General features: G+C 43.6%; 1 protein-coding gene and 1 pseudogene across 1 annotated transcript; both read right to left on the minus strand.

The window, feature by feature from the left end:
- Positions 1 to 2,591: 2,591 nt before the first annotated feature.
- LOC128331075 (olfactory receptor 14I1-like) lies at positions 2,592 to 3,526 on the minus strand (annotated as a pseudogene).
- Positions 3,527 to 8,668: 5,142 nt separating this feature from the next.
- LOC128331076 (olfactory receptor 14A16-like) lies at positions 8,669 to 10,198 on the minus strand. Its single transcript, XM_053264439.1, has 2 exons — positions 10,093 to 10,198; positions 8,669 to 9,609 (listed from the first exon to the last, which is right to left on the minus strand). Exon 2 carries the CDS (start codon positions 9,602 to 9,604, stop codon positions 8,669 to 8,671), a length of 936 nt encoding a protein of 311 aa, XP_053120414.1. The 5' UTR covers positions 9,605 to 9,609; positions 10,093 to 10,198.
- Between the last annotated feature and the right edge of the window lie 2,345 nt (positions 10,199 to 12,543).

The following is a 12,543-nucleotide window of genomic DNA, read 5'->3' on the forward strand; positions in this document are numbered from 1 at the left end:
AAAACGATGGCTCACTTGACGCATACTATTATGAAGCACTAATGCTTCTGCGGAGTCAGAGAGCTGTCCCAACACTGGTAAGACCAGGCGGTAGTGCAAGCTGTGCCTGTGCAATTTCCCCCATTGTCACAAATGGGGGGAAACTGTGGAAACACAGCTGCTTGCAACTACTGTCTCTTCAGCATCAAGGTTGCCTTTTGACTCCGTAGCAGCCATGCGGGGTGCAGTGTTATGGCTCTTTAATGCTCCATATCATACAGGCCAATGACATCAAGGCCCAAACTGCAACTCATTTTCAATAATAACAACTCCCAGTGACCGAGCTTCCAACTCTGGAGTCTCCCAATAGTGAGAAATCTATGTATATGGCACAAGAAAGAAAGAATAATGTCCCCTCCCTATAGCCATGTCAAGCTATAGCTCTCACACTTGAATAAGCTTCACAGATATTTGACATCACATGATGAACATAGACTTGACCAATTTCACTTCAAATGTAACACTTTGAAATTGAGTCATTTCATCTGCCAGTCAACTAGTGAAATGTATTCAAAAATCAGCTGTTGTGCATACAGGGGTAAACTGGCCTTAACTGCCCTACTTTAAATGAATTGGCACCATCTAATGATTCTCTTTGCAATTCTCTTTCCAATTTCTGTATCAGTCAACCACTGAGTTCTTGATTAGTTGTTTAGTCCTTAGTTCCACATTGCATATTATCTGCAGGAGAAATCTCTTACTGAAAGGTAATGAAACTTAAAATACTTAACTTTGGCTGGGTCATGTCCACGACTGCATACGTATGCAATCATATTGCAAGAAAGCAGTAACAAAAATATTAATGATGATTGCATTTAAAAGAACATAAACTTACTAGATGATGGACTCTCCAAACACACTTCCTTCTTCAACCACATTTGAGTACTGACTATCTGGCTATTTCTGCAACTGCCACTTATTGAATTTGAGGTAGTCGAATGGTCTATCTACATTGGTACTAAGACACTGTAACAATGGGGTAGAGTTTTATCAATATACACTTTTGGTTCCTGGAGATTTGCTCTCCTGAGTCTAAAATAAATCCTCATAAGAGGCACACAGAAAACAGTTTACTTCCTTGTTTTATTAGGTAGAAACTTTCTATGCAGACATGCAAAAGTAACAAATCACTCATGAGGGATATGTCCTACTCATTCACTAATCATAGAACTGAGGGTATCCTTCTGGTGGCAAGGCAACTGCAGTGCAAATTAAAAAAAAAAATACTGGTTGACATCCAGAGTAATGTTGCACTGGTGCTACAGGGGAAGGGCAATTTTATCACTTTGCTCTGAAATGTCCCTCCCAAAAATATGTCCCTGAAAGTCACACAGATGCTCTTGAAATGAGCTCTGGATCTTTCTTAGATGGACCATCCGGGTGGATTGGATGAAAGCATCATGTCCTCCATTCCACTTTGTATTTATTCTGCTTCCTGGGGTGGTGATGCCCTACAACCAACTGTCACAACTTGTGCCAAACCAAGCTGATGTAGGCCTCCCATTTTTGCTCTTTTTCTGATAGTGTAACTGATACCGCTCTTCCTCTTTCTGCAGCAGCAGGCAGGTAGCAAAATCAAGAGATTCAGTGAGAATCCTAATAAGCCAAATATATTACTGTAGGGTCTTTGTTCATTTTGGTTGGGCAGGCTGTAAAATGTCTGGACCTAAGCAGAATCAGTGCCATCTTTATTAATGGCAAGGAGTTCATTGGTTTCAGTTCATTGGCCTCAGAGAAAGACACATTTTCCCTCCCTTTTTCATGTAAAGCAGGTCCTGCAGTGGTGCAGCTTACTTAGTGCACAACCATGACATATAGCCATATTTCAGATATAACAGTCAGGCAAGCCTGAACACCAGGCCATTTGGCCTGTCAAATGATCTGTGAATGGTACTGCTGAGAAACAGGAGGAATGGGGTGTTGAAATGGAGTCCTGGAATGTCAAAGGCTGGCTCTGTGGGACAAAGATAATCATGCATGCCTACATGAAGCAGTAACTAAGATTGGTGTTTTTAATAACATTTGTATTTTTGTAATTGAGGATATATGAGTGATGGGATAAGAATGGACATACATTTTATACAGCTGAAGAATGAGAGGACATGAGATACTGTGGATGTGTGTGTGAGAGACACTGAATGTTTTAAGGGTACACACAAGAATAATCACATAACTAATTTTAATCACCTCCCTAAGCTGTTAAGCTTACTGAGCACATTTAGAACCAATCTTTACTGAAGATAAAACAACAACAAATGCACTCTTAAAAGATACGTCAAGGAATCCTGTAGTACCTTAAGGACCAGCAAATGTATGGGGTCATAGTGCAATGGTAGAACATCTACTTTTATACAGAAAGTCCCAGGTTCAATCCCTGGTATCTCCAGCTAGGACTGGGAAAGACTGCTGCCTGGAACACTGGAGAGCCACTGCCAATCACAATACTGAGCTAGATGGACCAATGGTCTAACTCAGTACAAGGAAGCTTCCTATGTTCTTATGTACACAAGCTTTTATGAATCCAACCTACTTAAGTCAAATGTATCAGTTCCTTAACTCTCAGAAGGGTTCCTCAAACCCAGGAGTTTTGACAATGCAATTTTAACCTCCTTATTTCTCATGCTGTACATTACTGGATTCAGCAAGGGTGGAACCATGAAATATATTACAGCAAAAAGCAAATCCAGATGTGATGTGTTGCTAATGAAAGGGCTCAGGTATGAAAACCACCCAGTGGACACATATATGCAGAAGACAATGAAATGCGGGAGACAAGTAGAGAAGGCTTTTTGCCTTCCCTTCACATAGGGCATCCTGAACACGGTAGCAAAAAACTGCATATAACTTACAACAATGAATGCAGAGAAGCCAAAACCAATAGCAGTCATCAAAAGAACTGCTCCAGCTTCAATAAGATTTGTGTCAGAATAAGAGAGCTTCCGTAAGTGTGGGATTTCACAGAAAAACTGATGGACAACATTGGAACAGAAAAGAGTTGCAATTGTGCTACTGGTGTGTACTATTCCATACAGAAGACTACTGATCCATACAATAATAACCATTTTCATGCAGGCTGTCCTGTTCATCACCATCTCATATTGCAATGGGTTGCAAATGGCAACATGCCGATCATAAGCAATGACTGTGAAGAGGAAGAAATCAGAAGATAAAAACAGAACAAACATGAGGACTTGAGCAATACACCCAGCATAAGAAATGTGCCTAGTGTTTAAGAGGGAATTGGCCATGGATTTAGGGATAATGACTGTAACTTGACCAACAGAGCTAAATTCATTTGAAAGAAGTACATGGGGGTGTGTAGGTGACGGTCAAGTGCTACTGCAAAGATTACGAGAAGGTTCCCAGCTAAGGTTCCTAGGTACAACACTAGGAATACACTGAAGTGTAGCATCTGCAGTTCCTGAATATCTTAGAATTCCAAGAGCAGAAACGCAACCACTGAGGTTTTGTTGGAAATTTTGAACATAATATATTACGTCGCATAGTGCCTGTACAAAGAAACATAAGAAAAACAGAGATCTATTAAAACCTAGTTTAGTTTTCTGAAAACCAAATCGACAGCATTGTGATAATTGTATTTTTGATGTGTTCATTTAATTGTCATTTCTGAAAACTCTTGAGTTACAAGACCAAAATGCACCTCAAAGCCAAAAATGGCCCCTCTCATACTGCACCTATTACTCTATCATTGATATAAACACATTTTGATTAAGTGATATAGTTTATTACAGTCATACAGCAGCACAAAAGAAAAGCACAATACAAGTATATTGATACATATCATAATACACACAATAATATCCCAGAATCTAAAAATCAAAAAGTTCAGCAACTATTATTACATCTCACAAACTATTAGAAGATTTAATAAGTACTTTTCTGGTACAACAGGCAACAGAACAATATTTTGCAACGTCCTATCATTCTCATAATCTGATAGGAGGAGGGAAACATAAACATTATCTGACCTTTCTGGCAATATTATGAAAATTGGAGCCATTAGAGAAGAGCAAATGGTGTATCTCTGTAAAATGGCCATTAGAGGAGCACATTGCCTACCTTTTTTTTTACTATTCCTGTTTGACATGGAAAATTACATTTAACATAGGGGATATTAGAGTATTTTCCCTCAAGTAAAGCTGATGGCAATACATTAATATGGGCCTGAGTAAATGTTTTCTGCTTCCTAGACTCAGTAAGATTTTAAAAAAAAATTCATTGGAGCAAAGTTTTTATTCAGATTTACTGATTCTTATTCTTTCGTAAATCAGTATCCTGGATTCATTGCCTAATGGTTTCTCTGGCTTTATTTTAGTCCAAGGATGGAGAAAAAGCATAATTCCAGAGTCTCACTTCCAATGCTCTATTCCAAGAAGACTAGAAATTAGCCCAGAGTTAAAGTGGCTAGTCCAGCTGGGGTGGGGGACCATTAGTTTAAACCAACAATTAAGTATTAACAGCCAAGCTTGTGCCTCTACTGTAACTAAGCCTGACTCCAGATGGAGTGCAGCTTTAGGAACACATCATGGGACTGCAAAAACTGCTCTGAGAAACATTGATCAAACCATAATCCATTATGGCGGGCTGCTTAACATATGACCTGCAGGCCATAGCTGGCCCACAGGGATGTTTTTGCTGGCCCACGGGGCTGTTTCCCCTCAATCGAGTGCTCCCTATAAACTACCTTGCCACCCACCCACACAACAGGAGCTTGTTCTCCAGTTGCTTCAACCAGGCAGCAAGTGGGCACTGGGCAGTCAGTGAGCTGCTGCTCTTGCTGGCTGCTTCTGGGCTGTTCCCGTCCACCTCTTCTGTACATTCTCTAAACATTTTAAATATTGTGGAGAAGCCATCTGTTAACATTCTCTTAAGTTTCTCCTTGGGAAAAACCATCAAATGCTCTTTGAATTTCAGTTTTTCATTCCTCCAGTTTTCCTTCAGAAAAACCATCAAATGCTCTTTGAACTTCAGTTTCTCCTTTTTCGTTCAGTTTTTCCAGTTTTTCCTCCCCACCCCCAAGTATTTAGGCACTTTGGTGTCTAATAACCTTTCCTCATAAGGATTATGAGGATTCATTACATACTAAAAAGTCTAAACACCTCAAAAATTCCTAAAATAAAAACTGTGTACCCAGTGGCTTGCGGATTGTGGGGTAATTGGAACATGGGATGCCACTAACTCCCCACCCCCACCTGCAAAGCAGTGGGGTCAAAATGAATAGAAGAAATGAAGGTGTGTAATGAAGACACAGAAGAATCTAAACACTTCAAAAATACGTAAAAAATAAACTGAGTACCCCACTCTGTGTGTGGGTGTGGGTGTAGTTGACACATGACAGCTGACCATTGGCACTGTCCAATGATTGTCAAAATGAACAGAAGAAATGAAGGCATAAAATGAGTCCTCATAGGGATTCATTATGAGGAAAAGTTATTAGACACCAAAGAATCTAAGCATTTCAATATTTGTAAACATTAAAATGAGTACCCCACTGCCTTGCAGGTAGAGGGTGGGGTGGGGTGTAGTTGGCACATGGCAGTTGGCAGTTGGCATTGTCCAGTGACAGTCAAAATGAACAGAAGAAATGAAGATGTGCAATGAATCCTCATAGGGATTCATTATGAGGAAAAGTTATGATACACCAAAGAATCCAAACACTTGAAAAATGACTGCATATTTTGTTCCATAACTCCACTTCTACAAGGGCCAGAGCTTAGATTCTTTTTTAATAAAAGGAAAGCAGGGGGTCCGTGTTAGGGTTAGGATATGGCAACTTTGCATCACCATTTTTTCCTATGTGGGAATTTTTCAAAATCATTAAAAAATAAACAAATTCATTAAAATTCAACCAAGTATCCTACTGCTTTGAAATTTGGGTGGTGGGTAACACCCATGCAGCTCAATCCACCACCCAAATGTGGTGCCCCTAGGACCTTGTTAAGCATTCTAAATCAGTCTGAATCCAAATCAACTCAAAGCAAATACCCATGACTTCTGCCCATGAGGCAAATAGTCATACATGTGGCACTCTGTGCAATACATTGGGAAATGCCCCCCCTGCTGACTTTCTATCTTCATACTGTTTTTGTTGGCTGTTCACAGTATTTAGAGATAGTTTATTAGAAGGCTAGGTCTCAGCTGTAGTGGTCAGTTATTTAACTGTCCAAACAGCCTTTCCCAAGACTATGAGGGAGGGATTTGTACTTAGGTTCTCTTCTCCACAAGGCTCCTTGTGATCACAGGGGCTTGTTCCAGGCTCCCCCACACACTTCCCGCTAAACTCCTGCAAAACTCCAATGTCCAATTTGCTATTCTTGTCCGCTATGCTCTGTTCGCTATGCTCTCAGGCCTTCACTTCTTATGTAGAGAGTAGGCTTCCAACTGAGACACTGGATATGAGTCAAAGGAATGTCAAAGAAATGTGGGGCCTCCCCCAGCCCTAGCTGACTCCACCCCCTCCAGGCAGGGACAAACAAAAACACTGACGTTTGCTAGCCGTGGCAAATGCTAGCCCTAGCAACACTCTCTCTCTCTCTCTCTCTCTCTCTCTCTCTCTCTCTCTCTCTCTCTCTCTCTCTCACACACACACACACACACACACACACACACAGACACACGGACTTATCCCTTAAAGAGAAACCAGCCCATCAAAATCTCCCCTCCTCCTGTTAGTTAGTTTGAAGGACGAAAAGGCTAGATGTTTAGAAAAGTTTGCTCACCTCCTCAAGCTGTGTCTCCTATTTACAGAGCAGACTTCCAACTGAGGTCTTTCTTATTGTTCTGCTTCACGACACTTCAGAACACTAGATTGCAAATTCTGCTGATGTAATTGATTCCTTTTATTATTTACTAGTATGTGTAAGCCCGTTGTAATAACGGGCTCTAGTGGGGGGGGGGTTCCCGCTGCCGCCTCACCCGCCTCGGGCGCACTCCTTGGGCCGACACCTCCGCCGCCGCCTCGGGCGCTCTCTCCGCCCGTTGTTTCTTGTGGCGGCGGCCGCCGCCATCGGAGCCAGTCACCCCGCCACGGCCACCACCTCCTTGGCCCGCACTCCTTTGGCCGAGGCCGCGGCTCCGCCGCCGCCTCGGCCGCACTCTCCGCCCGCCGCTTCTGCTCCTTCTGGTCTCCCGTGGCGGCGGCGGCCGCCATCGGGGCCAGTCGCCCACCGGCGGCCGGGTCCAACATGGCCGCCCATCTCCGCGCATGCCCAGAACGGGCGAAAAAGACACGGGCGGCACGGACGCACGCCCAAGGCTTTTATGGGTAAGGATTTATTTAGTAGATTTGTACACCACCCCAATCTCATGTCTCTGGGCAGTTTACAACAAACATAGAACAAATTAAAACATAAATTAAAACATGAAAACAGATTAAAACCACAATTCAAGTTTAAAAGTTTGGGTGAATAAATGCATAGTCTAGAACCCAAGGCAATGTATGTTTACTCATAAATGCAAAACACACCTCCTCCTTTCTTTTGCTAACTTGGTGTCTTCCAATAATTATACACAGACTTGTCCTAATTCTTGTCTGCCCACTTTCCCGCTCAACATCTTACATTGATCAACACTGAGTCCCACCCCACAAATACAGACAGATGATTTCAGTAAAAATGTACATCATCCTTCCTAATGGATGATGAACCACTTCTAATGTAATCAAGCACAAATTTGCAGAAAACCAGCTTATAAATCTGATAAATAATTAAATAACCCACATGAAAGCACTCAGTGTAAAACAGGGGGTTAGAATGCAACTGGATGGCCAATTCCCCCTTATTCTCCAAAGCTTCAGTGATAACTCTAAACAGCAGAGGAAGAGGTTTGGGCCTGAAAAACCAAGGGGATGTGTGGGTGGATGGAGGCAAACCATCCATGGTTAGCACATGCGAGATTGCAGCACATTTTTTACTGCTCACATGGAACAGCTATTGAGGCATATACCTTAATTACAATTCTTAAGAAGTTTTTTGTTTGGGCTGTGTGGGTGTTTGCACACGAGGCCCTATTTATTTGCAGTGGTTCTGTTCTCACCTACAGCTACAAGTATGGAAACCACAAATAAAGAAAACTTACCACTATGGGAATCCAGGGCTTCGGTTCCTGGCCCCCTCCAAAAGGCCAAAAAAGTGGGGAGAGCAAAAAATGAGTAAAGCACTGTGCGTTGCTCTCTGGCTCTCAGTGCCCCCCAATGTTCCTATTTTTGGTGGGGGGGGGATCACAATATGTTTTTTTTAAGAGCCACAGTATGGTTCTGCACAAGAAATGACATCACAGGTCATTTCTGGTGGCCCAGGAACCACAGATAGGTGAAAATAACCTATTTTACAACCCAAGTAATAAGGAAATCAGGTCTCTAAGACCTGATTGTGATTATGCAAAACCTCAGTACGTTTATCTGTGCATAACAAGGGTCTGCTGTAAAACCAAAATTGTACATGCCTTAACTCTTCTATTAAACTGAAGGTTATTTGATCCAAGAATTATCAGTAGACATGCAACAATAATTAATTATGCACCCTACTGAGGGTTTTGTAGTGAAGGCTAACAGAAATAATAAATGCTCACTTAATAAAGAAAACTAAATATGGTATTTTTAGAAGATAAACTAAAACCGAATAAGCTTTGACACAGCGTTCTTGATCTCTCTGTTTCTCATGCTGTAGATTACTGGATTCATCATCGGTGGAACCATGGAATATGTTACAGTAAATGCCAGGCCCAGATTAGATGAAGTGTTGGATGGACTGATGTAGACAAAGATTCCGGCAAAAACTAACATGGAGAAAACAATGAGGTGTGGAAGGCATGTTGAGAAAGCTTTTTGCCTTCCCTGCACAGAAGGGATTCTTAGCACTGCAGTGAAGATGTGCACATAAGTGACAATGATGAAGATAAAGCAACCTAGTCCAATGATAATACTTACCCCAAGAACTCCCATTTCAATTAGATACGAGTCAGAGCAAGTGAGCTTAAGTAATTGTGGGATTTCACAGAAAAACTGATTGACAACGTTGGAGCAGAAAGGAGTTGCAAAGGTGCAAATCGTGTGCAAGATTGCATAGACAAGACCAGTGAGCCATACACAAGCAACCATTTCAATGCAGGCTTGCCTGTTCATCACCATCTCATATTGCAATGGATCGCAAATGGCGACATAACGATCATAAGCCATAACTGTGAGAAGTGCAAAATCAGAAGCAGAAAAGACGACAAAGAAGAGAACCTGAGCAACACAGCCAGAAAAAGAAATGTGTCTGGTATTTAAGAGGGAATTGGCGATAGATTTGGGGACAATGACTGAAACAGAACCCAGGTCCTGAATGGCCAAATTCATCAGAAAGAAATACATGGGGGTGTGCAGGTGATGGTCAAGAATGACTGCGCAGATGATGAGAAGGTTTCCTGCTGCTATCGCTAGGTACCACAAAAGGAACAGGAGAAAATGTAAGAGTTGCATTTCCCGATCGTCTGAGAATTCCAGGAGCAGAAATTCTGACACTGACGAATTGTTGGAGGTTGTGTGTTCATTTTTCTGCTGCATTGTGTCTATGGATCGGAACAGAATAAACAAAACATATTACAATTGTGAACTAATACATATTTGAGTGGTTATAGTATTCTTCTCTCCAGACGTTTTTATTCTGTAGATTAAAAGAAAATTAAAAACTACAAATAAAGTACAGACATTTTGATGTACAGACATCAACTTCCGTGTTTCATGTCTCAGTGGTTAGAATCCACACTCTTATATGTCAGATACTCTCCCTAAATCTAATCAGGCACATTAGCATGTGAAAATGGGGGAGGGGGTGGTGGAAATTGATGACTTAAGCAGCTTTGTCTGCTTAATATTAACTTTGACAGAAAAATGGGGGGCAGGGGAGCCTGTAAACTAAATTATTGCCTACCCTTTAATAGCCTATTTTAGGGATGTTCCATCCCCTGTTCAGTCCAACCCACGGACCGAACACCCCCCCCCCACACTGTTCGGGGAGTTCATGGACATTTAAATTTTTTCTCCTAACTTACCCCTTTGGGGGAGTTGTTGGAGGTGGAAGCGGGGTCCATGGGTCCATGGGAGGTGGCAGTGGGGTCTCCTACTGACCAACAGTACCTCCGTCTTATCCGGATTCAATTTCAGATTATTAGCCCACATCCAGGCCTCCAGCCCCTGATTCAGGACATCCACTGCCTCCCTAGGATCAGATGACAAGGAGAGATAGAGTTTAGTGTCATCCGCATATTGCTGACAACTCATTCCAAGTCCCCAGATGACCTCTCCCAGCGGCTTCATGTAGATGTTAAACAGCATGGGGGACAAGACAGATCCCTGCGGGACCCCACAGGCCAACGGCCACAGGGCCGAGCAGTAGTCCCCCAGCACCACCTTCTGGACCCTCCCTCCAAGAAAGGACCGGAACCACTGCAACGCAGTGCCTCCAATTTCCATATTCGAGAGGCGGCCCAGAAGGATACCATGGTCGATGGTATCGAACGCCGCCGAGAGGTCCAGCAGAACCAACAGGGATGCACTCCCCCTGTCTAGTTCCCGGCGAATGTCATCACTAGAGCGACCAAGGCAGTCTCCTTCCCATGCCCGGGGTGGAAGCCAGATTGAAAAGGGTCCAGATAATCGGTATCATCCAAGACCCTCTGCAGCTGGGACGCCACCACACGCTTCATCACCTTGCCCAAAAAGGGAAGTTTAGACACAGGTCTATAGTTATCCAGGTTGGAGGGATCAAGGGAGGGCTTTTTTAATAGTGGTCTTACCACTGCCTCCTTGAGGCACGATGGCATCCTTCCCTCCCTTAATGAAGCATTAACGATCACCTCCAGCCATCTGCCTGTCCCCTCCCTGGCAGCTTTTATTAGCCATGAAGGGCAAGAGTCAAGAGCGCACGAAGTCGCCCGCACACTGCCCAGGATCTTGTCCACATCCTCAGACCACACCAACTGAAAAGAATCCAACACAACGGGACCAGATGGTACCAGAGGCACGTCTGCCGGAACTGCCAAAACTCTGGAGTCCAGGTCAGCACGGATGCAAGCGACTTTATCTGCAAAGTGACAGGCAAACTGATCACAAAGAGCTGTAGATGACTCCTCCCCCATTGTCTGGGGGGATGTGTGGAGCAAGGTTTTTGCCACACAAAACAGCACTGTTTGTCTGCACTGAGCAGACAAAATGGAGGCAGAGAAAAAGCATTTCTTCGCCACTCCCACCGCCATGGAGTAGTCCCTAAAATGGGCTCTAGCCCGTGTTCGGTCAGATTCGTGACGACTCTTCCTCCAGTGTCGTTCCAGCCATCGCCCGAGTTGCTTCATCGCCCTAAGCTCCGAGGAAAACCAAGGAGCAGATCGGGCTCCACCAAGCCAGAGAGGGCGTTTAGGAGCAACTGTGTTAACAGCCTGGGCCATATCTCCATTCCAAAGATCAACCAGGGCCTCGACAGGGTCACCAGCTCTGAACACTGGAAACTCCCCGAGGGCCATCTGGAATCCAAGCGGATCCATAAGCCTCCAGGGGCGGACCATCCTAATCAGCCCACCACCCCTGCAGAGGGCAGACGGAGCAGTCAAACTAAACCCCACCAGATGATGATCTGTCCATGACAAGGGAGTGGTCTCAAATTCCCCCACCTCCAGATCATTTATTTTCCGGTCGGCAAAGACCAGATCCAGAGTGTGTCCCGCCACGTGGGTAGGGCCCGATACCAATTGAGACAGGCCCATGATTGCCATGGAGGCCATGAAATCCTGAGCCGCACCCACTAGGAGGGCCTCAGCGTGGACATTGAAATCCCCCAAAACAATAAGCCTGGGGGAACCCAAGGCCACCTTCGAGACCACCCCTGCCAGCTCAGGTAGGGAGACTGAAGTGCAGCGGGGTGGTCGGTACACCAGCAGAATCCCCAGCCTATCTCGGAGGCCCACCCTCAAGGACCTCAATATTCATGAGCCCCCCCTGAATTGAACCGAATGGGAGGGGGTTTGAGGGCGTGCCTAACTGAATTGGCCCAATCCAGTTCGGGTCTGGTCTGGACTCGAACTGAACAGGATCAGCCGTTTCCGTGCACACACCTAGCCTATATACTTTAAGATTTATTTCAGTTCTCCCTTACCACTGAACCCCAGCTGTAATTTGTCTAAATAAAATGCTTCCCTCACCTTTCTTTTGAGTGTTCACTGTTCAGATTCTAAGGTGTTTACTTTCAGAGGCATGGTTTTCCCATTATGTTTATTTTTCATATTAAATGACCTTGGCCTTCCCCTATTTCTATGTTTGTACACATGTACACATCCTATACAGGTAATTTTATAAATAGCTCCTTTTTTGCTTGCAGAATGTATTGAATTCATATATTTTCAAAGCTCATATTGTTTTCATATTTCGTTTCAAATTTCATTTCATATGCATTTTATGTCATAATTCAATATTCATCTCTCATAGATGCAAATAAGAAGATGTTTTTTCAA

The sequence above is a fragment of the Hemicordylus capensis genome, chromosome 6 (genome assembly GCF_027244095.1).
Source record: "Hemicordylus capensis ecotype Gifberg chromosome 6, rHemCap1.1.pri, whole genome shotgun sequence".
Classification (NCBI taxonomy): domain Eukaryota; kingdom Metazoa; phylum Chordata; class Lepidosauria; order Squamata; family Cordylidae; genus Hemicordylus; species Hemicordylus capensis.

Coding starts and splice junctions, on each gene's coding strand:
- LOC128331076 (XM_053264439.1), bottom strand. CDS start 9,604: ATGCAGCAGAAAAATGAACACACAACCTCCAACAATTCGTCAGTGTCA.